At 38.7% G+C, this 25,793-nt stretch overlaps 1 protein-coding gene across 7 annotated transcripts in view; it reads left to right on the top strand.

Moving 5' to 3' along the window:
* Positions 1-25,793, top strand: part of Spata17 (spermatogenesis associated 17) — a 222,090-nt gene that overhangs the window by 73,630 nt on the left and 122,667 nt on the right. For all 7 annotated transcript variants that reach the window (XM_033762032.1, XM_010642503.3, XM_010642501.2 and 4 more), the window contains exons 6-7: positions 4,806-4,929; positions 25,373-25,576. In XM_033762032.1, the coding sequence (XP_033617923.1) occupies positions 4,806-4,929; positions 25,373-25,576 (328 nt within the window). The remainder of the gene's footprint in view (positions 1-4,805; positions 4,930-25,372; positions 25,577-25,793) is intronic.

The following is a 25,793-nucleotide window of genomic DNA, read 5'->3' as shown; positions in this document are numbered from 1 at the left end:
CTGTGACAGCTGGTGACTGCGTGTCCCTGCACATCTTGAATCTACCTCAGTTCCTCTTTGTGTCTTCATCTTGAAGGAGAATAGGGTGCTTTGGGTAAATCTAGGCGAATGACCTTGTATTCCAGCTGTTAGGCACTCCTAATGATTAATGTGTCTTCCTGACCCGGCGCTTAAGGAGACACAGAAAAAGAGGCAGTTGCCAGGCTTGACACTGCTCTCAGTTACCCGTTGGGGATCTGCAGACCCAGCCTCTAAGTCCCTGTTACAACTGGATTTTCTCTTTCTACAATCGCAGAATGTGGGGCATTGTAATTTTACAATATTGGCCATTCGGATCCATCTTTCTTTCCTTAGTCTCAAAATATGTGGGCATGGAGTATTTGTTCTCTAGCATTACTCATTCATCGACAGCCAGAAACCTGTCTTCCACAGTCCTGTGCATTTTTGCCCTTTGCTATTAATGATCACAGTCTACCGAAGAGCACACGAGGATCTTGTGAATGATCTGGCTGCATTTCAGTGCAGTTCCTCTCGTTTCTGCTCTCTGGTGAGCACCTTCTTGGTTTTATTCTCAACTCTAATGCCAGGGTCACTGGAAGCCTTTGAGATCTCCAATCAGAACCGAGCTCTTGAATTTAAGCAAGGCGGATGTGCTGCCACCCCAGACCTGCTCTGGCAGGAGCTCCTTGTCCTCTCCTGCACATGCAAAGTTCCTGGGAAGCCAGCATGCACTTTACATGCTTGTATTTCTTTTATTATCTCAATCATGCTTGTGACTGCCTGACAAGGAACAAGGACTCTTATTTCTCTTCTTGACAGTATTAACATTTTGGGGAGAAACTTGTCTATCCTGCAACAAACAGGGTTTTCAAGAGTGACTGAAAGTTATTTTCTTAGCTTTAAATAGAGGACCTTTTGAAATATTTCTAAAATGTTTAAGTTTCTAGAAAATCTAAACCCAGGTATTATATTTTAAAAATACTTTTTTATGTGAAATACCAAGATAAGCTATATTCACTTGCATTATTACTTGTATTTTCAACTTCCTTGCTTTTCTGCTTTTGTCTCATTTGGTTAAATATGACACTTTGAGAACAGACAATCATTAAAGATGAAATATAAATTTAGGTAATAAGTTAATTAAAAGACTTACATCACAGTACATCACAGCAAAAACCAATGCTGTCTGCTTTCTTTTGAAGCTTTTTACTGCACATGCTGGTGACATCCCAACACAGAGAGGACTCTAGGGAGTGATTTGACTTCGTCTCCTTAAATTTTTTTTTTTAAAGATGAGGCAGAAATGTATCTAATCTTGTACTTTTTGAAATTCTGGGCATTTGTGCAATCACCATGATTCCTTATTCTTCCGTCAGAATTACGATTTCTGTGAAGTTCCTGTGCCGTGCGTACCCCATCCTCTGTGGTATGTCCTAGTGCTTCAGTTAATGGACGACCTCCCTCCGAGGATGACTGGTTGATGCAAGACTGCATTTCTGCGTGCTGCTATACAGTGCATAAAATTGAATCGTCTAAGTCCTCCCACAGCTCTGCTGGTCTGCAGGGCTTCCTGAATGCCAGGGTCCAGCTCCCAGGCCTCTGGGTGGAGCCGCTCTGTGGGGAGCCTGCTAAGGGGTATTTGTCACATTTCTTAGGTGATACTGCGCTTGGAGAACCACAGTCCTAGGCGAAGAGCCACGTTCTGCTCCACTGTCCAGTAGAGGCTTTCCTCAGTGTGACTCCTTCCCTTTTATAATTAAACCATCCGGAGTGAGGAACTATATTCATTGCATTGGCCAAGAAACAGTGGAAAAGGATGTAAGCAATGAGTTCTATCCCTGAGCTAGCGATTCCTCCTACCAGGAATCAGGACAGGAGGTTTGGGAGGGGTGTGGGACTGAGTAGACATCACTTCTGACCTTCAGGACCCACCTCAGGTGGTTCACATCACTGTAACAACACCAGAGACCTGCTGTCCTAACACTCACGGATTTGCACCTCATACTCAGGAGAACAGAAAGTCGAGGTTAGGCCCACAAGTCAGGCCCAGGAGTTAGGGCCTCTCCTCTGTGCAGATGACTATCTTTTCATTGTGCTTTCTTGGGTAGAAAAAGGGAGCATCTATTTTGGATTTCTTTTTACAGTGAGTGGTACAGATCTCAACCAGGGAGCTCCACTTCTAGACCTTGTTGCATGGAAAGGCCCCAGCTCCAAATTCTATCACATTGTGAATTCATGCTTCAATCTATAAATTTTGAAGGACACAGGATTTAGTCTATAGCAGGACCTTAGACTTCAGTAGGGGGAGTACAGAAAGCGTAGATATACGTAGATTCATGTCCAATACGTATTGTAGCTAGGCGTTGGCAAAATGTGCACTGTAGGAAATCATGAATCATTGGATGCCGCTTTCATTTGGGCTTAGACTGAGTGCTATGGTGTACTCATCTTTGCAGTCATTTCTCTCTAGTTCTATTTTCATTCACATCCATAAAGCTAAATATGTATAGGCAGACAATAGCCTCAGTTCTTTAAGATAAAATCTCCAGTGAACAGTCTTACTGTCCAGACTGCCTTTATAAAATCTACTTACTTATTCACTCAAGCCAACATGGACTGCATGGACAGACATAGTCTTTACTTTTATAGAGTTTTAGCACAGGCATCGAGTGGGAGAGATGCATGCTTAATAAAAAATATCTATTCATAAATATGTGATTATAAATTTTGTTAGGAGGAAAAATGAAATTGTGGTGTGACAAGTCAGAAGAACATTGGGGTGAGAATCTGTGGGTCCATGAAGGAGTTCAAGAGAGAAAGTTCCATGTGAGAGCTACAAGGGAACTGTGTGCTGGGAGATGGAAGACGGCCACTTCGTCTGAAGCCCAGGACCTTGGGGGAAAAGTGTGAAGGGAGGTGGCGGGAGGGTGGGGCAGGTCCTTCACATCCTTGTAGGTTTCTGTTAGCTGCAGCTCAGCTAACTTACACTTTGGATTTTGCACGTGAGTTCTGTGTGCCTCTTTGTGCCTTACCCCTTTATATGTTTTTAATTGTAGTGGGCCTTTCTTTGTATGTAATCTCTCTTTGTATTTACTGAATCATTTGTACCGCATAAACTTCTGTATAGATGTATTTTTCATTATTATGATTGCTAAGAAAAAACAGTATTTCTGGAGAAATATAAATCATATATATAATTTTGAGTATCATGGTGGTAGTTCATTTGTTATTCTAAATTTTTTAAAGCCTTATAAGAATTATAGAATTCCTAATATTTTAGATAATATCAAAAGTAAGGATGAAAAAGAATAACTCAATTTTTAATGTAGCATGTGATTATTATTTTTCCTGGTAAAACTTTTCATTTGTTCATATGTAACTGCCTTGAAATTTGTACCTAAAAGACAAAGAAAGGTCACCCACCCCTCTAAGTCCTGGTTCTTTTGTCAAAAATGGACACAGTTAATGAGGTTTGTTTGGTACAGAACACATTCTCAGACATAGATAGTGATCCTTTCAGTGGAAACAAATTTGTTTGGCTTTACCAGGTTACCTAGCAATTAATAACAACTGGAAGCTGCAGGCCTGAGAGGTCACCAGCCTGGCGGCGTGCTCGCAGAAACTCCCAAAATACTGTGCAGAGACTAAAGCAGGCCATTATCTGACTACTTTGTTCATATTAATAAGCAATTTTCAAGAGAAGGGTGGCAAAATGGGGGCCATGCCACCCCAAGTAATCCATTTATTCTGCAATTTAACCGTATGCTGCAGTAACCTTGCATGGTGATTTTTACACATCAGCGTGTCTCATAAGTGACCTCATGTAAGGTGTTGTATTTGGAACCTTTCGCAGAAGGTTGCCAACAAGAATATTTCTGGACGTCAGAGTAGGAAGCGGGGAGTCTTTTTGATTTTTGGCAAATTTCCCCTGCTGTTCCCTGATTCATCTGAGGAAAAGGCTCAGGGGATTCATTTGAAATTTTGCTTTAGAACTAGACACAAAGGTTTGTACCTATTTTTTAAAAGGACTAAGGTAGCTTTCAAAATATCATTTTGATAGAATATTAAATTTGGCCAATGAAAGTGAAAGATTTGTTATTTTCCCATTTGATGACATCATGTTTGGTTTAGCAAGTGTTTTTCTCATAGTGTATTTAGAAGAGTATTTGTGTTGGCATTCCTTAGTTATATGCACATAAATAATGAAAATTTTCATTATTTTAATGACATTGGTTGTACTTTGAAAAAATTGAATTTATTCACATTATCTGACTTTTAATTATCTCTATAACTGAACGAAATCTTTTATATGGGGACTAATATATGTAATCTTATTGATATTATTTGAGTTGTTAACTGAAGTACACTTAGAACCAATTGAGCAAGCTCAAGTTTAAAACCTTGTCACGCTCTTTAGCTTAGCCCGCTTTTTTTTAAACATAAGTAATTAGAGATTTGTAAATACAAAACCAAACTTTAAAGGAAATCAGCAGCGTAGATCATTTCTTAGTTTGTCCAAAATACCTACATCTTCAACCGAAGAAACTGATAATGTAGAAAGTCACTTATTCAGCACGAAGTGTGAATATTACCTTGGCTGTTAGAAAAAGTACAACACACAGGCATTTGGTTTTTAGAACTTAATACTGAAAACCCATTCGAATGCTTTCTGCGGGCTGCGAAGCTTCGCGTGGTGGATAACAGGACACCGCTGGTTCTGATGGATCTGCTCCTCAGAAAACTCGGTTGAAAGGAGGAAAACACTGAGAGATATTATCATAACTGACCGGATGGTTTCTGTGCAGGGAGATCCTGCAGGAGTACGCGGAGAGTCAAGAAAGCGAAGAGAAGAAGGCTAAGCTGGAAAGGGAGGAGAAGCGGAGGGAAGAGGACACCCGGAAGACGCATTACCTCCTCAGCACGAAGCAGGTGGGTCCCCTGTCCCTGACAGCTCCGCCAGCCCCCCTGGGCCCTCGGCTGACAAAGACAAACTAGCAGGCTGAGTGGGAGCTGACCTGTTGAGAAGATACCGCGAAGACATTACCTCGAGTTCAATTTCAGGCGTCGTCCTGGTGCTGGCAGCACCGTGACTCCTGTGCGACAGCGTCTCACGGAGGCGCTGCCTCTGGCTGGGGAGAGGCCCAGCCAGCAGTGTGACCCGCCACCGCCCTGACGCAGCACCGAGGGCATCGCCTGGTTCCCAGATCATCCCCAAGGCCGAATCGTTGTGAGCTGACCAGGCGCTAACACCTTATTAAGTGGAGGAGGCTCCCGGGTTTGCTTAGTGGAGCAAATGTCAAGATGGAAACACCCTTCCGCCCTCTCCTAGGTTTTGGTGGGAGTTTTCAGGTAAAGCTACTAATACAGTTTCTTCAGCAGTGAAGTCTTCGTATAGAAAAATGTGTGTAGAGCTTGAGAGACTCAGAAATTTACTCTCATGTAACTTGCTAAAATATCAGGAACTCAGATTTTGCCATGATTGCTCGGAAAGACTTCCTTGCTTGTAGAACATTGTGCTCCAAGACAAAACATGGTTTTAAAATGTGCGAACTGGGAACCCAGGCGTTAATTTTCTCACAAACCTTCAAGGTCTCGGCAGTCATATATCCAAGTCTTCAAGGGTGGGCGAAGCAAGCCACCCTAGGGGAGGGGAGCCCCAAGGCCCTGCTCGCTTCCTCCTGTTACTGGTGGAACTTTGTTGGCAGTCTATAGCGGGGTCTTGGTTTGGTGCCTGCTCTGCATAGCCCCCATTTTATACGGGCCTTCCCAGAACTCAGGACCTTGTAGGTGAAATCATGTTCTCCACTCATCTTCCTTTGAGCAGAATATTATAAAAATAGCCAGCACTTTAGTCTGGCCCTGGCACGTTGTTGTACCGGTCTTCATATTTGCAGGTAGGGAGCTTTCAAGACAAGAGGGTGATACTGTAAACCTATGGAGATACAGACTTTTTATTTTTATATATATATTTGTTGGTGACAAAATAGAGTATTATCTTAGTGTCTCATCTGTTCCTTTTGTTCAGAGCGTTAGTTGTACTGACTGGATAATCCTGGAAAATTTATGTTTTACTGCTCATAGCTCACAAGATTTGCTTTATTTAGATTTAAATCAGTATTCTTCATCATGATATAGAGGTTGAATTTTAAATCTATTGCAAGCCACAGTGGTAAACGATATCTATCTGGACAAAAGTGTGCAATGGTAAGATTTAGTAGAGTGGACGTACATCTTCATCGGTCGGTTACTCCAGTCTGGCTTGAGCACCTCTTCTCTGTTTGTAAGTGTGAAGACTTCAGTATATGTAGACGTGCTCAGTATGATTTCACTGATGCAATTTACTATTTTGTTCTATTTTAATCAGAACTTTTGTGTACTTTTCCTGAAGTAAGGGAGATTTAGAAGGGAAGACAGACACTTGAATGAATATTGCTATTTATTTTCTCAGCAGGACTTGGCTATTGGGTAGGAATTAAACTGTTGATTTAAAAATATTCCTCAGTTGTTTAGATTAACTTGCTTGTTCTGAGAGTTTTTATTTCAAATTATGTATATTAAATGAAGATTGTGTACAAGATAAGTCAAATAACTTTATTTTTAAAGACTTGAATTTTGCTTTAGTTTTCAGTTTCTGGAGATATCTGAAAATTGACCAAATATTCAAGTGTAAACAATTGGTATGAAATGTATATCATGATAGGAAAACGTCTATCAACCTGATTAAGAAGAATCAACCCAGCATTTTTAGCATTTTTAGCAAAGAGACACTATTTTTATTGAAATTGTCAGTAGTTTAGTAATGCTATTATTAGTGTAGTTTATAAAATACTAAGTTTTGCACTAAATTTTCATAGTTCTAATATACTTTAACTTAGATGAGTGAAAGCAAAACATTAATTTAAACTAATAATATTTTTAAAAGGTGAAGAATCTCATAAGCTAAAATTGTGTTTGTGAATCCAGACATAGATAATGAATGAAATAATGTGTTAATCTATTAATAACTGTGAATTACTTTGCTGGTGTATTGATATATACTGACCACGAAGCTTTAAAATCAGCTTTAAGCCTATTTTTAGAATAAACATAATGCATGTTTCAAAATAATTCTACAAACTATTGCTAATTTTTATAGGTATTACTTATCTCATCTTTATTCAAGCAAATATGTTTGCACTAATAGGAATTACACAAGTAAATAACCAATATTGCAATGAGTGAATTAATAGACCCCTTAGGGTTTTATTAATTAAAAAGTTCAAGTCATATGAAAGCACCTTTTGAATATGTTTATTTCAATCAGAAAGCTAAACACAGTAACTTATTTGCATAAATAATCAATCACCATTTACTAGTAGTAATAAGGTTAATTTGCTGCTACAGACATAATAGGATTACTCAATTATATTTCCCAGAAAATACTATTTGCTATGCACCCCATCACCTATATAACAGGATTGAGTTTAGTGCCCTTATTAAATGAACACATCAAAAAATCTTCATCCCTGTAAAAGTTTTTTTGAAAGGAAAGCTAATTTTAGTTGATTTGAGTAAAGTAAAATGCAAGCATTGCCTCCATTTGTAAATTTAATTTATCTTCCTGCAAAGATTGATTATTTCATAAAGTTGTTTATTTTGATTCAGTGACCAGTCAGGCTAAATCTACCACACATAGGACATATTTCCTTTGAAGAAAATCTCATTTGCAAATTTGTGTTATTCCAAGTAAACTGACTTTCATTGCCTTGCTCTTGTTCTTGGGTAATAAATTATGTTGTCTGCGCCCCCTGCTGGTGGAATGTGCAAAGCCCTGCTTTCGATTCTTCCAGGATCCCGCCTGTAGCGATTCCACCTCTGCCAAGCTCCTCCTGGGGATGGGAATTACGAGACAGGTTTAAAACTCAAGATCCGATTGTAAACTCTAAGGTTTCCAGATGAACGTTATTATATAGAATTATTCGCAGTTATAGTTACACAATTAGTAAAAATGTTGCCCTATTTTTCACATTAATATGGTAATAAAAAAGACGAATAAGTATACAATACACAAATCACTTACTATACCAGTATCTCGTGTTGGTTAAGCAATTTGACAATTTATACACACTCAAATCAAAACTAAAATAGAAAAGTTTTGTCTTTAAAAATGTACACATTTATTATATAAATAATTGTAAGGTCATCATTTATATAATAGGTTTTGATGTTTTTCCTTTAACATGTAGTGACAATTTTCATATAGATATAGAGATAACTATTTTCAGTTACTTAAGATATATAAAAAAGACTACAGTGGTTAATATAGATAAAACATTATTTTGAAATAATTCTTGGGAGAAGTAAAGTGTTTCATCCACTTTTTTCAAATTCATATCAAATTAGATTTGTATAAAAAGCACTTCACCACCTGCCTCGCCAGTGCAAGGACCCAATTTCAATCCCCAGTATACCCCCAAAAAACTATATCTTAATTAGAAATTAAACTTGTTATATTCCTAATAAACTAGTAGTCTGTTAGTATAGAAAGCATGTTTGTAAAACAAATCTTACATAATTATTACATTGAGAACTATTAAATTCTTCCCAGCCCTTTGTTGCTTTCAGTTCTGTCTTCCTAGTGTTACAGGTGGAGAGATGCTATGCCCTTGTAGGTGTGTGTGTGTATGGGGTGTGCTGTGTGTCATGTCCTTGTGAGGTCTATTTGAAAATCAGCTTTGGACTGACCCTCAATGTAGGAAGCACAAAGGTAATATTAAAATATACCTGGTAATGTATTTTAAAACCTCTTGATTCCTATCTAAAAAGCCATTTATTTAACTTCAAAATATTATTTTATTTGTCTTATTTTCTTGGTTTGGTCTCTGTGCACCTCTCTGTCTCTCCCCCCACCCCATATGATACACATGCAGAGATGTGTGTGTGTGCCTGGCTTTTTATGTCTATCTGTAGCACATTCAACAAGGAGAGATGAAAGGTGCTGTTCATGCCACAAGGCATTCATGCAGCGTTTTGCTTCAGCTATTAGGCTCTTTTCAGCGTATTTTCTTCTTATTTTCCAAATCAGTCTTTATTTTTAAAAAAATAATGTGATTGTAAACTCTCCTATTATCCAACTCTCGAGGTAAATGGCTTTCTTCATTTTTATTCTACTTCTTTTAATTAGTCATTCCAGCTCCTTAAGGTCAGTCCCTTTATTTCCATTCCCTTATATTTTAGAGCAATGGTAATAGCCTCCAAAATGATTTGCTTTCGGTTAAGTCTTTTGCCTTTTAACCTTGTGGACTTACTTCTCTCAGATAAATCTTTATGTTTTAGTTACTTTTCTCATTGCTGAGACAAAATATCCAACACCCAAAGTTTAAGGCAGAAAGCTTTCTTTGGCTCACAGTTTGTAGATATTTCGGTCCATAGTGGTCTGGCTCCAAGGCAGAGTGGCCTGGCAGAGGGGCATTGCAGAGGAGAAACAGTTCATGGCAGGCAGAAGGCAGGAAGCAGCTAAGTAGTGAAGAAACAGCCAGTGACAGGCTACAAGAAGCAAGCGACATGTAGCAACCCTTTGTGCGCCCCTCATATTCTATCCAGGCTATCCAGCCTTAGGGCAGGTAACACTTACACCCAGGGTGGTGCAGCCTTTGTCCCAGCACCACACCCTGAGTCAAACCCAGCATCACATCCTTAATCCCAGCGTCACACACCCTAGATTCGGCCACCTCTGAAAAGCCCCACCTGTGACTGTGCAAGGCTTTGGGGGACATTTAGACATAATCGCTAACACTTTCTCAACTAGCACTTTAAATTCCTGTTCTCTTTGTAGTTTACAAACCTCCAGAGATTACCTGTTCTTACCGTAAAATCTGTACTTTTCCATGTAAGCATACAAACTCTCCTTAACCTGCCTCATTTGCTCCTCAATAAGAATACCCTAGCATAGTCTTTTGTATTTTGGAACAACTCATCATCAGGATTCCTTTATATATGTGTGAAGTAGGTGACTTTGTGGCTTGTTATAATCTGGAAATTCAGATGCCTTTTCTAATCCCAACAAAAAAGGGCAACATGTACCGTGCTTACCACCAATACATTGAATTGTACTGTTACTCTACCGTCGAAGATACATTTCTCCCTTTTACTAAATTAAAATACTTCTAGAAGGAAACGGGTCAGCTATTAAATTGTCCTTATTAGTACAGCTTGGTGAAAATCAATGGATTGTGAATAGTTTATCAGAGAGGAGGAGCTAAAGGTCGTCCTGGAGACCTGTGGCTGTATTTAGAGTTGTGAAGATTCAAATAAACATGAAGTTAGTGCGGAAGCAAGTTTGAGATGGTAAGGGCATGAAGAATGGGATATGTGGGGTGGGAGGGTTGATATTTGTGACATTCGAGATCAAATTAGGAGAAATTTGTCAATTTTGTCATTTGGCTGCGGTTCAGTGTTTCACATCAATTGTTAACTATACAGATACCTACCACTTCCCCTCGTTACTGTTATTTTTGTTTCTCACCTCACATACTCAGCTACCAGTTCTCTTTACATGAGCTGCCACCTAATTTTGGCAAACCCCACTATAGCATTTGCGGAGGTCTGGCAGGAAATCGGATTTAAATATGCATGTTTGGGAGGTAGCTGTGTCGGTTTTACGTGAAGGATCTTACTTTCACTTCTGCTGACTTCTCAGGAATTTGTATGAATGAGAAAAATTTAACAAAGAACTTACACTGAGGGAAGACCTCTCACTGGAATGATCTAGAACAGAATGGGATGTTAAAAATGACTGGTCCGGGCCCTTTTTAAAAATAGATTAAAGAGATCACCTGGGAAATGAAGCAACTTACTGTGGGTGTCCAAGTAGTTTAAATAAACTATGATGTCATCCCCTTGGTGCTACTTTAACCTCTGCTTGTGACCGCATTGCTTCTTAAATTATCTTCAATTGATTTAACTTTCTCTCTTCCCTGTCTCTGAAATGGATTAGTACTTGCAGGAAACACTATTTTTAGTACCCGATCATGTACACAGAGACAAACAAGGTCCTATTTGTAAGAGGATAAGAAAACATTTTAGTTATCTGCGGTAGCTTTCTGTGCACAACTCAGGGCCAGTTATTACATTTATCTGCAAAATATTCTGTACGACAGCGGTTGTCTTTCTGATAACTAAAACGTGCTTTAGTACCCTTTCACTCTGATACTTGGTAGGTTCCTTCTCTCACGAAGATTATGTGGCGAAGAAGGATCTGACCTGTCATCGTTAGGGTTGTTGAGGAGGAGGTCTTCACACCGGTCATTTGTTCTCAGTCCCAAGGATGTGGCCCACGTAACAGAAGTGTCACGTCATTTGTCACCATAGGCAAACTCCTCAGAAAGGCCAAGGACTGAACAGGCGTGGAGCATGAATTCGCTGTTAACTTTTACATTTTATTTTCTGCCTGTTTAACATCATAGATTTCATTATCTTGTAGTGTGAAAGGGACAGAATGATTATCCATCGTCAGTTCTCTCTGAGGAGACAGAATGAAGTGGTTAAAACATTATTGTTGTGCCCCCAAATGAGTCCCTTATTTGTCCTTCTCCATTTCTTCACCTCTCATCTAAGAAACAGAGGCCAAACACCAACAGAGGTAAAAAATTAAAACTGAGAGAGTACTGTGCCGTATGTATAGAAATGTAGAAAAGTACTTTAGCTACTGCCTCTCTCTAGATAGATAGATAGATAGATTGATTGATTGATTTAGATATAGATATTCTCAATGTGAAATATTTTTAAATAGATCATTAGCAAAACATGCTATGAGCGTCTCCTTCACCTGGGGGTATAGGTGAATTCTATACCATGTTGGAATCCATATTAGGAAGAATATATACAAAGTTTAAAATGCTAGACAATTAATTTTTAAAAAGCATTTCAAACACATTTTCAAGTGTGATTATATCCAATTTTAAGTTCAAATAATAGCCTTACGCTGAGTACAAATGGTGCTTCAGCATGTGAAGATGTGATCATTTGTGATGTCACTAGTAAAAAAAAGTATATCTACATGTCTTTTGAAGTGTTGAAATAGTACTCTGTATTCTTTATCATATCGCTTTTTAAAGTGTTGAATATGTTCCTGTTTATTTTTCTAAGTTCTGTTTTGTAGCCTTATGAAGTGTTTCAGACATATCTGAATGTGTAAGAGTAAATGCCCTACATAGTAGATGCTGCATTATATATGAAACTGTGTGCATGTGTATTTTTTAAAAATCTCAGAATATAATGTAGTACATTTTGCTAGCTGCAAAAACACTATAACATTTCCCTTCATATTTTGGATGTATGCTCTTTCTTCATAATAATTTTACCATATTTTCAGAGACGAGAAAAGAAAAATTATTTCTTTTCCCTTGCAACTTTCGTTTATATACTAGACTGTTAAACAGTTACACAATGCATTGTATCAAGAATATTTCTTGAAAGGGAAGTCTTCCATTTTGCATAGGAAATGATGAACGTCAAACTCCACTTATAATTTGCATATCTGGGTACTGGAATAATTTCTCCTAGACTCGCCTCAGCCTGTGTCCATTATTTCAAGCCCTACTGCTCCTCGTCCTTCCCTGCTGCCAGGGCAGGCATCTGAAAGCATGCACACTGCACTGCAGGGTGGGCTCTGGACCTCCCCTCCTCACCCCTACGAGGCCGTAATACCACTGTGCCCAGGAGTTATTTCTATATTGGGATTGCTGACACAGGTAAGTACATTTGAAAATCACGGAAAACATACATGAATAGATCTGTCCAAATTAAACATAGACCCACTGCATCTCTTCCAGTTTGACCTTTGTGTAGTAAGATTTTTTGTTACTGGTCCAAAATACTTGAGCTATACAACATAGAAGAGGAAAGGTTAATGCAGCTCATGGTTTCGGAGGCTTTGGCCCATGGTGAGCCAGCTCCATTCCTTTTGGGCTGTGGTGAGGCAGAAATGTGATAGAAGGGCATTGTGGAAAAAAGGGTGTGGCGTTATACTCCTGAGCATGTTCTTAAAACCAACTCCAAACCTAGTCCATGGTTAAGATACTCAAACACTTACTGATATGGTGAGTTGGTCATTAATGGCACTATTAAGAAGATGAATATTTCCTTTGTTTTGTTTTTAATTTTGCCCTGAGGCTTGAACCCAGAGCCTCATACACACCCGAACCACACTACTTCTTAAGCTCTAGCCTTAGTCCTTGTTATCATTTGTTTTGAGACAGAGTCTCACTAAGAGCCCAGACTGTTCTCAAACTTGCCATCCTCCTGCCTCAGCCTCCCAAATAGTTGGGAGTACAAGTGCGGGCCCACCCGCCTGGCTAGTTCTTAACTCCTGAGATTAAATTATAGGTCAATACAGAAAATAATCTATAAATTTTGGATTTTATGCAGAATAAAGTACATAAATATTTTAAAGGATGTACATTTTGCTCATTATTTTATGCTATTAAAATCCCAAAAGAAGCATAGCCAGAGAAAATTTACAATGACTTACTTAAAAATATATAAAATTAGTGTCATTTTGATGTGCATGCTTGTAAGTATTTTGTTGTAAAGTGGCGAATTTTCTGCATAGCTAATAATCTTGTCAATTGCTATTTGTATCTACAATTGTAAATATTTCACTTAGTAATGAGTTATGTCATTCAGTGTCACAAAAACTGTAAATTAAGAGACAGGAACATACAAAGAAAATGCGGAGAAGAGAAAAACAGGAATGTCTTTATATCTTAATCTGTGAATATCTCTTGGGCTTAACATAGATAAGCTACTTGTTGTAAAAACAATTTTGATGCTGAAAGAAAACTTTTGCCAAAAGAATGTACTGCTTCTTAGCTGAGAGAGAAGTTGTAGTTTTCAAGAGGCTTTTATAATGTAAGGCACTCCTAATTTGTTTACTAGCCCCTGGTTCTTTTACTGAGTTGAATTTCAGATTTATTCCTCTTACATTCATTCATTTTCATTTTCCATATACTTTTTTTTCCCCATATACTTTTGCATCAAAACATGCACTATATATATGCATACAATTGTAGCTTTAGTATCCTGTTAAATAGAATGTGGATTGTTAAGATAATACAATTTTGTAGTATTCGTATTAAGTATTTATGTTCAGCAGACATAAATGGCGTATATCGCTACGGTCATCTATCTAGGTCCTACATTCACATCACTGAAATTATTCAATTTATTTTACGTAGCTTCTTATTTATGTATCCGTACAAAGAATCAATGTCCCTGTCACCCCTGGTATGAACATGAAATTGTGGCTGAGTGATCGCTGACCGTCCAGGGTTTTTTGATCCTGTTTGCCCCGCTATGTGTCTTACTGTGACTCTGGCCATTGCTCTCACGGTCACATCTGTTTCCTTCTAACTTGGTGGATTCCTAAAGCAGTCAGCCTTTTTGACAGTCCCATTTTAGGCCAACGTAGGCTTCCAGGTGATAGTAGTTGACTACTAAATGAATGGTTCCCGTGCTCCTCCTGACTTGTAATACTTCTAGCAAGACAGCCGTCAGGGTTTATATCTAGCCATTCCCCCCACAGCCTCAGGAGCTCATTGGTGGTGCTTTGGGGAGGTGAGGGGGTTCTGGGATGTGACACTCACCTGTGGATTAATCCACTAGTGAATTCGTAGCTAAATACAACGTTGGGAGGAGAAGTCACCGGAAGGCCCACCTCCTCGCTCTTCCCTTGTTCCCTCTCTGTTTCCTGCTGCTCTGCGCTGAGCTCCTTCCCTGCCATGCTGCCCTGCTCTGGAACCAGCAAGCTGTGAACTGAAACCTCTGCAAACTGCGAGCTGAATGAAGCTCTCCTCTTTAACTCCAGGCCGCCGGATATTGTGTCTCAGCAGTGAGAAAGTAAGAGAACAGCTTTTATTTCAACCCCAGTCTTTCGCTATTTCTTCTTTGAACTAAGAGGAATTACATGCCGGATCATAAATAATGCAAAATTACTTTGAAAATTATATTGGGAGTAAGTGACACCTACACTTAGACAAACATAGAAAGAAGCATCAAGTATATTTTATGTGTTTTCGGAAGGGTAAATCTTATGTAGGAAAGATAAAGGAGAAAGTAACATTTTGAAGACTACTCATGTTCCAAATTAAAACAGGCTGAGAGTAAGGACCCGAGTTGAATCCTGGTAGCAAAACAACAAAACAAAACAAAACAAAGCAAATTACATCAGTCCATACAAAGTGAAAGTGAAAGCCGAGCTCAGACCTGGCTGTCTTCAAAACCACTCTTGCCCTTGAGGGTCTGGTCAGGGGGCTGAGAAAGGGCTCCCTCAAGTCACTGGACTGGCTCGGGCTGGCTCATATCGTTAAAGTTCCGTTTACTTGAAAGCAGTTACTAAGCAGCATGCTTGGGCTCAGTTAGCTTCTCATACCTTCTGGGAATTTGCCATCGGCTCTTTCCCCTGGCAGTAGGTGTCCCTGTGCGGGAGGAGACCAGGCTTAGAGCCAGAGTCCCTCCCCAGAGGGCAGGCAGGGGTTCCTGAGCTCTTTGGACAGCTTCTAGACAATGTATTTGACTGGTCAGGGAAATAGCCAGGAAGCGAGGAACATAGGTGTGTAATTGTCATCTATGTATTTATTACTTCTCTCCCTGAGGCCCTATCTGAAATTCTGAGACATCAGATACCCGATTCAGCATGCAGTTTTGTGTTGTTTCTGATCATTTTCCTTGAGATGAAAAGATATTAGAACAAATGTCTTTGACAGCTCACTCTTGAAATAACTAGTAATGTTTCTTTTAATTAGCAAATACTCGTGTCAGTAAAAGAACTGTACTTGTATCCTAAATAATAAAATTAAAGCTTTTTGTTTTTAGATTCAGTGTTATCTGAGACATCAGTATATTTAATGGTGGATGTGAGACAGGAAACTGGCCAGAGCACTAAGTAAGTCAGGGCTCAGTTCAGGTAAGAAGGAACAGGACAGTGTTAGAGCCTGACACATAAATCTCTTTCCCTGCCTGAACTGAGAACCCATTCAGAAAAGGAAAAGATAGACAGATGGAGATCAAAAGCAGTTTTTAGTTGTAAAAGCTAGATTGGGGTTTTGCATCTAAATCAATAATGAGATTGTTTCTACTTAATTCTGGAGTTAAATTTACTTCCCAGTCATAGTAAAGCAAGAGAACCAGGCACACCCTATACACCTGAACGGCAGTGGGACAGAGGATATTTGCTTGCCATGGGCAGGCTGGATCCCAGGGTGAGAGGAAGGGGCCAGACCGGGGTGCACGGCTTCCCTCCTTGACCACACTGAAAGTTCATTCCTGTTCCTCGATAGCGAAGGACAGAGCGAAATCACCAGTGAAAATTTGAGACACAGGAAATACACGTGCCTCAGCAAATTAGATTTTCAAGGAAGATAGGCAATAAACAGGATTCTCAACTGTAGCTGTATAGCAACTTTAAAAAAACAAAATCAAACCAGGCAAAAACCCAACGTATGCTTCAAAGATAACGATCGACTTACTCTTGAAAGAAGCATGGACATCAGTATTTCCCAAGTTCTCCAAATGCATGTAATGTCCAACTAGAACCAAGGACCATCTATTTGGTTTATGTGCAGATAAAGAAACTAGGTACTGTTCTTGCCCTGATGGAAGAAACATTTTGCTCAAAAAAAAATCTCACATATAAGTAAATTAGAAGGTGTTCATATCATGAAGGATATGAACATGATGCTTGAGAAAAAGAATAAAATAGGCACTCTAACTTAAATATTTATAGATCATATATTTAAAAGACTTTCTACAGTGACATTTTTGCTGAATTCTTAAAAGGTGAGTATGATTTGGTTGAGCAAGTTAACATACAGGAAGGAGTAAAAAACTCTTGGTGAATTTGAGTCATGGAGATGACTGACATGTTTTGGGAAATTTGTTTTAAAGCCTTACATGATTATCATGTAGTAAGTGATGGCGGCAGGAAAAGAGAGGCTAAAATGATATTGGAAAATTAAAATGAGCTTTGGTAAGAATTTGTTACATCTTTTGGGGGGGATAGTTGGAAATTCAATACAGACAGTCCCCATTTAGCAGCCTGCCTATTTGATGACTGTTCAGACTTATGGCTGATATGCACTATTGGGACTTCGACCACCACTTAGACTTACAACCCACACAAAGTCACAGAGCAGGAGCGTGAGCAGCAGTGCAGCCTCATGACGGCTTCTTGGGCAGTGCCCTCCTGTCTGTTCCTTCTGGAAGTTCATATGAGTTTCTGGCTTATATCATTTTCCTCCTTTCTGAAAACTTTCAACATTTCCCCTAAGACAGGTCTGCTGCCAACAAATTCATTCATTTTTGCCTGACAAAACTCTTAATTTCTCTTTCATATGTGAAGGACAATGTTATAAGGTAAAGAACCCTAGATTAGTGTTTTTGCCTCAGCTAACTACTTTAAATAATGCTGTACATTCTAGTTTCTTCTTACTTCTACGGTATTGAGAAGTTGAATACAATTCTTACCCGTACTTTTCTATAGGTAACTTTTTTCTGAAGTTGGAACATTATATTACTAAATGTTTCTTAAATTTATCATGTTCAGTATTTAAACTTTCTACATATATGGTTTGGCAAGATCAGTTTGGGGGAAATTCTCATTCACTAATGCTTTAAATGTTTCTTTTTCACACTGTTCTATCATTTTTCACTGCGCATATGTTACACATTTTAGTTTTCTCAAAGTTCTTGCTTATTTTGTTCCATTTTTATGATTTCTTTGTTTTTCTAGTTTGGAAACATCTATTGCCAGATCCTCAAGCTTAGGGATTCTTTCTGTGCCCTTGTCCAATCTGCTGATGAAGCTATCAAAGACATTCTTTATTTCTTTCACAGTGCTGCTTCTTTCTCAGAAATTCCACCTTTCTGCTTACATTGGCCATCTGATCTAGTTAGCTGTTTGTTTTATTCAAGTCAGCCCTTATCATATTAATTTCAGTTGTCTTATGTTCCTGGTTTGATAATTCCACCATTTATACCATAATCTGAGTTTAGTTCTGACGCTCGATTTCTCTTTAAACTATGTTTTCACCAGTGTTTCCATGAAAGCTGTTTCTACAGGTCTCATTCACTAATATTCCCCATTCAGACTTTCTCTTGAGTTTACCTTTTAAGGACAGTGTGAAAAATCAAGAGATTCCAATTTTTATTTAGAATTAAGTCCAAACGTTCAGCCTCCTAGGATTAATCCCCATTTCCCCCCTGATAGCATCTGTTAAACTGGCCAGCTTTATATTCCCTGAGCAGAAACTGTATTTTCCCATGACTATGTCTATATTCTATCATTCTCGGCCTGAAATGCCTTTTCTTCCTTTTTTATTGGAAAGTTCTAGCTATTTTTAAAACAAATTCAGATATTTCTTCCCAAAGAGCTTTCTTAAGGCTGCACAGCTTTGCTGTGGCCCGATGTGTCCCCTTTCCACAGCTCCCTAGAGGTCAGCCCTTCTGCCTCCTGTTACTGCCTATCAGGGAGCTGCGCCCTGAGTCCCATCCCCCTCCCTCGGAGAAGGCTTGGTAGGAGCGATCGCTGTTTTAAATTTCTGTGCCGTCCTCAGATCCAGAGAGGTGTTTCGAAATTAGTAGGTGCTGTATATTATTTGAGTCGTATTAGGGTACAGGACAGAACTCATTTGAACTTTTTCATTCTAATCATTTCATGAGGATGTTTGAGTTTTAATAATATTGATCAAGATATCAAAATAATTTTTAAAAATATACATTTTTGCTAACTTGGTAAAGCCAGCTATTTGGGAGTAATATTTCTTTTCTTTTTGTTTTGGTACTGGGGATCGAACTCAGGGCCTTGCACTTGCAACGCAGGCAGCCACACCACTGAGCTAAATCCCCAGCCCCTGGGAATAATATTTCCCTTAAAGTATTTCTCTTCTCTTGTGTAAGAAAAAGATCAAAATGCACCTTTGGCTTTTGGTATGTGAAATACGTGAAAAGAAAATGTCCTCTAGAATGAAGAAAGTATACTGCAATGAAAGGATTCTGCTGGGTGAATTTTTCTTTAGTTCTACTTTCCCTTGTACTGTGTACCTCAAAGGAGTTCTCAAATTCTCCTTAAAAACTCAAGCTAATTTCAGTTACTTTTTTCTTAAATAATCCTCTCTTCGCAGTACTGAAGAATTCAGGAAGTGTGGTTTAATAAGTGTACAAACAACCCAGTGATGGTGGATGAAATAACACCCTTCATGGTGTACTTCATGGGTAGAGATACTAGAAGAGGTCCAAGTTAGTATTTCTGCTTTCTGGCATCTAAACTTAATGAACTAACTCACTGTATTTTTAAAATTTAATTTATTGGTACATTCTAGGTAGACTATACAGTTACATTCATTACTGGGATCTTGTACCTTTACATGCCAGGTCTTGGTTCTCATTTTTTCCCCTGGTCCCCACCCTCCCTTCACCCTCCCCTGTATTTTTTTTAATGCAAATCATTTACATGTGTTTGTGTGTGTGTGTGGTGTTGAGGATGGATCCTTACACGTGCCCAGTAAGAGCTCTTCCACGGGGTACACGGCCAGCCCTAAGAAAGAGAAGACAAAAAAAGCACTTATGGTCAGTGGATAGTAAAAAAGGGCTTGCTTTCTGTAGGTAAGTGACATGAAAAACACTCTTGTGAACCCCCAATGTGCTCAAGGAAGTCATATCCCTTCTGGGGTGCTGCACCCGAGGGTGGGGTGGCTCCATCCACAGCGTCCCTGCTGTAGCTGAGGGGTGACCACGTCTCCTCTTAGTTCTCGGCAGGAGTAACTGAATGTAGAACATCTTACTAAATGCTGGACGGTGACAGTGTGTACACCTTGACTGTCTCCTAAGAGCAGGGCAATTATTTGCTGAGTGGGATTTTGCTAAGTCCCCAGGCACCAGTATGTTCTGATAATTAATGGTGCAGTGCGCTGGTCCGTGTTGGTTCAGCAGGGCCCCGCCCTCCTAAGTACTTCACTCACCGTTCTCGGGCCCACTCTTTCTTTCCTAGTTATTAGAAATCTTTACTCTTCTTCCTTAATGTCTTAGTTTTCAAAAGCATATTTGCTTCAACCTGGGGACAATATATTTTAGCCAGTTCCTGTCGGAACTGTTTAACTCTTACACATTCACAAATTTTTAATCAAGGAGCCTGAAGAGTGTTCAATTTTGTTTCTTCTCATGGCACTTCATAACCTCTGTTTGCTGTGTGACTGTCGCTTTCAAAAGTAAAACTTGAATTCTCTCTCCTACCCTGAATATTTATTTATGTACTTACCTGTTTTTCATTCCTGGAATAAGCCTTCTTTCAAATTATGAGAAATTACTATTTCTCACAAGGCAAAATATGAAATCAAAATATTAGTAATTATGGTTTGGGGATTATGGGTACACATAAGCCTGTTTCATATTCTTCCTATTTTGTAGAAATGTGTTTTTAAAATAAACCTCAATAACAAAGAGAGGAGAAAAGCATTACACTACAGCTTCCCCCAGGCAATTACAAAATAAAGGTCAGTGTATGACTGGAAAATGGTCGTGAAAATACTCTTTGTGAAATAAAACAGTAGATGCTCTAGATATAATCATTGTGTCCATTTGTTTTCAACTTAGTTGCACATTCCAGTACTTTCCCATATAATACTTGTGTGTCAGAACAAACTGAGAAGAAAAAAGCCAACTGATAGATTGTTAAAAATATGGAATAGTTCAAAATATTAATGTAACGCTAAGGGTGACTGGGTAACAAATGGTACATTTGCTCGTTTCTCAGCCTGACATAATTAATATTCCAGGTCATGCTCAAGTTCCCATGATAGAGGGGCCGAAGGAAAGAATTCAAGAAAAAAAAATATATATATCTATTATATAACTCATTGCCTTTTTTTTTTTTTTCCTTTTGACGAGTCAGAATCATAGGCTTTAAAAAAAATCAGTGCTTTCACACCTCATTTGCCGTATTCACCACTGGGCCAGCAGTCAGCAGCCAGGCCTGATGTGAGGAGGTCAGTGAGAAGCTATTAGCAGAGTCTTCTCCTGAGAGTTCTTGGGTCTTATTGAGTTGAATGTTAGCATGACAGTACTGCAAATAACTCAGTTGTAGGCTTTTTCTTTCTTTCTTTTTTTTAAACAGTTAGCACAGATTTCCCCATAGTGTTGGTCACTCTAGAAAATTATTGCTGAAAATGAAGTCCCCAAAGCTAGCTTGGCTACTGCCCCTCTAAGTTGTGAAAAATGTGAAAACTGGAAAATATGTCACGGTCCCTTAGGGTTATTTCCACCTTTTGTGACTCGCGGCGATATGTGAAAAAAATCAACAGCAAACCATTATTCATAAGTGGCTTAGAAATTATGAAATATGTCAGCTGAGATAATAGTAGGTTTAGATTGTTTTTATCTACTTAAAGAGATAATAATGAAATGACTATAAAAATATAGTGTATTTGCTTACTGTAGGCATCGAGGGAGTGCTGTGATTGTTTTTATTGAGGTAAGTTAGCAAATGTATTAGATTAATGTCTAAAATACTGACACCTTGAAGATTTTAAGTGATAGATTTGAAATTCAATTAAAATATATTTTCTATCTATATGTGATTTAAATTGCAAAGAGAATACACATGAGGAGTTCTCCATACAGGTTGCAAAATATAATTTAAGAAAGCTATCATGTCTACTGATCGATTTGCATTTCCCATCTAGCCCATGTATACATGTGCATGCAAATGCGGAAAGAATCAAGATTCCTAATGGGGTAAATTTAGCAGCCGGTAGTAGTTATTCATGTAGACAGATTTTTTTTAAATGTGATTGAAGTATGTGTATTTTACTATTTTTAATTTGTAGGGTTGTGACAATTCTACTAATAAACTAAGACTTCAATTAATTAGATCATCACTAACCAGATGGTTTAGTTACATTCTATGTCAAAAAGACTTTTAGTGTAACATTATTATCTTTTCTCACAACAACCGTATGTTGTCATTGTAGAAAATCAACCTCAAAATCATCTAAAAAATTACTATCCACTGAAAGCTACTGTGAATATATGTGTATAAGCTTTCTTTCATTGGCATTAATTAAAGCTACCGATGTATTCACTTCATATATATTTATTGTGACAGTGAGGTAATATGAGTGTGGCATTAAAAATATTTTGTATAACTGCCCTTAACATTTTTCAGCATAATATGTTTTCTTGTATCAGTCATACCAGGGAATAAATCCAAAACAGCCAGTTCCAAAATATTTTTAGATATACTAAATGTTTTGTACTAACTTTTCTGTATAGGATAAAATTTTACTCTCAGTTATGAAAAAAAAAACTTGAGTTAGAGGAAACTCAAATGGATCTGTGATAATCTAGCTCTATACCATGATGACTTGTAAAATAAACCAACAGGGATATATGTTAAGAAAGGGAAAGGAGCCTGATCTGTAAATTCCTTGAACTCAGTCATTAAGATTTTGAAATAAACCTAAGGTGTTTTCCTCAGCTATTTATGTGGCTTTGGAAAGCACCTCTGAAATACACAGCTTGGTGGGCTTTTCTAAACTGCTCACTGTTCTTCTAAGTGAGCATTTATTTGTTTATCAGCTGTGATAAAAGAGTCGAGGTTTAAATTTTTAAAACACAGTGAAAGACACATTACCATTAATCCCCTCAGAATCCTACCCTTCATTTTCAACACATGTATTCTGTTGTTCAGTGCTTTCTTTAGGAAAATAACTGCACCATAAATACATGTTTGCAGAGACTGGAAATTCTCCCGCCCACTCGCATCCTATTGCTCCCCTCCTTTCTGCCTTGCTATCGTTTACATGTGATTTGAACCAGTACCATAAGTCTTTTTTCACAAATATCTTTAGTTAGGCTTCCATGGCTGCCTTGATGTCCTGAATGAATTCAAAATATCCGTCTTTCATGGTCATTTTGACTACAGGGAAGATACCAACTTACATGGTGACAGATATTACAAAAAGGTATATGAGGACACTCTAGTGTTTTTATGAGCCTGCCTTTCCATTGGATGGTATTTGGAAGACACACTCACTGTAGTTTTGATCACACGTCATAAAGACATGCACAAAAGGTGACTCCAGAACTACTCCAGAGATTGGAAAGTATGATGGGACAGCATGCTCTAAGATAGAAGTATTTTGAGAAGGGGATATCTTAGTTACTTTCTTGTCGGTAGGACAAAATAACATACACCCACAAGTTGAAAGAGGAGAGATCTATTTTGGCTCACAGTTTGTAGAGGTTTCAGTCATAGTTGGCTGGCTCAGAGACAGAGTGGCACGGCAGAGGGGCATTGAAGTGGAGAAGCAGACCTGGCATGGCAGGCAGGAGGTAAGTCTCCCTTCTTCCCTTTTCGTTCCATCCAGACTGCAAGACTGTTGGTTGCTGTCACACTGTACCCACACCCAGGGTCGGCCTTTCCTCTTGAGTAAATCTATCATCCACACACAGAACTGTGCTAAACCAATCAGGGTACTAAACCAGTATCACACATCCATGATCCAGCCACACCCAAAAGCCTCATCTATGAGTGCATGAGATTTTAAAATCTCATCTAGGTATAAGCCTAGGGACATCTAGGTATAAGCCTGAACAAGAAAATTAATGGCAATGTGTCTTTTACTGTAATTTTTTTGTAGTATCACACATCCATGATCCAGCCACACCCAAAAGCCTCATCTATGAGTGCATGAGATTTTAAGGGACATCTAGGTATAAACCTGAACAAGAAAATTAATGGCAATGTGTCTTTTACTGTAATTTTTTTGGGGGGGTACCAGAGATCAAACTCTGGTCCTTGCACTTGTAAAGCAGGCACTGGAAACACTGAGTTAAATCCTGGCCCCTGTACATTTTTAATTTAAACGCACATTATATATTTTGATCACTCCTTGTATTAGTGTCTGCTTTGTGACTAGCACTCTGCTAGGCTTTGGCTATAAAAATATCAGAAACAAAATGTGCCCTGTGCTCCAGCTGTTATCTTATAGGAAGCATGATACAGATAAAAACAACTCTGAAACAATGTGATAGGCACTGTGGTGGAGATAGTCCCAAATTATTAAGGAAACATTAGAGAGAAGACATTGCGTCAAGCCTGAATTGGTGTTCATGCTGCTGAAGTGTTGGATTAGACATATAAAATCTTGGTAGATAGATTTTCCAAGACTGCTATCCTGATTAATCTTAATATTTTGGAATTATTGAAGTAAATATAGGCAGGGATATTTATGGATATGAAAATGCCTAAGAGAAAAGTCCATTTTTAGGAAGAACAGGTAGACTTAGTAGATCTATTCTTTATATAGTCCAGTGTATCCACAGATGACCACATAATTCATGTTAACCTTTAAAATGTCACTTTCCCTTGCTAATATGAACATGCACAAATGTACTTATACACAGAAATGTATGTGTACATACGTATGTGTTTGTTTGCTTTTGTTTCTGTGGAAATCAAATATCATCAAAATATGCTGGTATCAAAGTGTGGTTCCATGGAGTCTGTATACTCAAATAACGTCAGATTTTCAGAAAACAGACATCTGCTAATCTTGAATTTAGCATTTGTCACACCAATGGGACTCTGCACTAGGACAGATGCTGTGCTAAGCAGGTCTAGACTGTTTTGAGGCAAGGTGTGACAATGTAGACGATAGAACTACAGGGGCTGCATCACACTACAGAGGCGCAGTGCCTGACAGTGTCAACTGTACAGGGTGTAATTTTGAGTGATAACTAATATACTTCGCATATGCGACACCACTTTGACTATCAAAGCATAAGACTTAGAATAGCTATCACTATGGTGAGTAATGGGCTGTAATTCAAATAATCAGATATTTATTCAGTGCAAACTTTGTACCCCAAAGTAGCTCAAGCATTGCACCTTTTTGCCTCCTGCAATGAAACCGTGACTTACAAGTAGGGTGAAGTACAGTAATTTATCATTAAAATACAAAGTGAGTGGCTTAAGGCCCTCTGTTACTTTTTCCTTAAATGCAAAAGCATAAATATGCAGTGTGTGGTGGACAGAAAATACAGCTCGGTGGTTTTTAACATGTTTACCATTCAATCTTGAGAGATGCCAACATTGTTGTCATAGTGTGGAGACAGAGTGAGCTATTTGTAAAGTCTTGGCAGGTGACTCTGAGGTCCACCTCTGATTAAGAAGCAGAGTGGTAGTTTACACTTGATCTTAGCCAGCAGTCTGAGAAGCAGTCGGAGTGGTTGTTTAAAAATTCCTTAAGTGTATATAAATGTACAGGGTAAACTTTATCTTCAGGTATTTTATATGAAAATCACAGATAAAAACCAAGGCTGCTTTCTTCCGGTTTAGATTCCAGGTATATACAATTCACCATTCAGAAAAGAGCCGGACCCTTGGGAGCTACGGCTGCAGAAGGCAAAGCCTCTGGTCCCTCGGAGACGGAGAGTCCAGCAGGAGCACTGCCCGGAGCTGACCGCCTGGCTGGCCTGCACCAGCGTCCGCTCTTTCCCTCGGCCCGATGGTCTGCCTCCGATCACTACGAAGCCCTGCCAGGTACTAATTAGAGCTGTAAGAACTCTGTCACTCATTTTACTCTGGCTTTTGCCCATTTTTGTTTCATTGTGGTAGGACATGCATTCATAAACTTAGCTACCACAACTGGTTTTAAGTGTGCGGTGGCATTAAGTGCTTTAAATTGTTCTGCTGCAACGGCACCATCTGACCTCTGAAGTCTTCATTTGGGAAAACCCAAACTGTATGCTGTGTAACA

Source organism: Fukomys damarensis, unplaced genomic scaffold (assembly GCF_012274545.1).
Source record: "Fukomys damarensis isolate Sample0158 unplaced genomic scaffold, DMR_v1.0_HiC HiC_scaffold_11, whole genome shotgun sequence".
NCBI classification, from domain to species: domain Eukaryota; kingdom Metazoa; phylum Chordata; class Mammalia; order Rodentia; family Bathyergidae; genus Fukomys; species Fukomys damarensis.
This window is presented reverse-complemented; position numbering and strand designations above follow the sequence as displayed.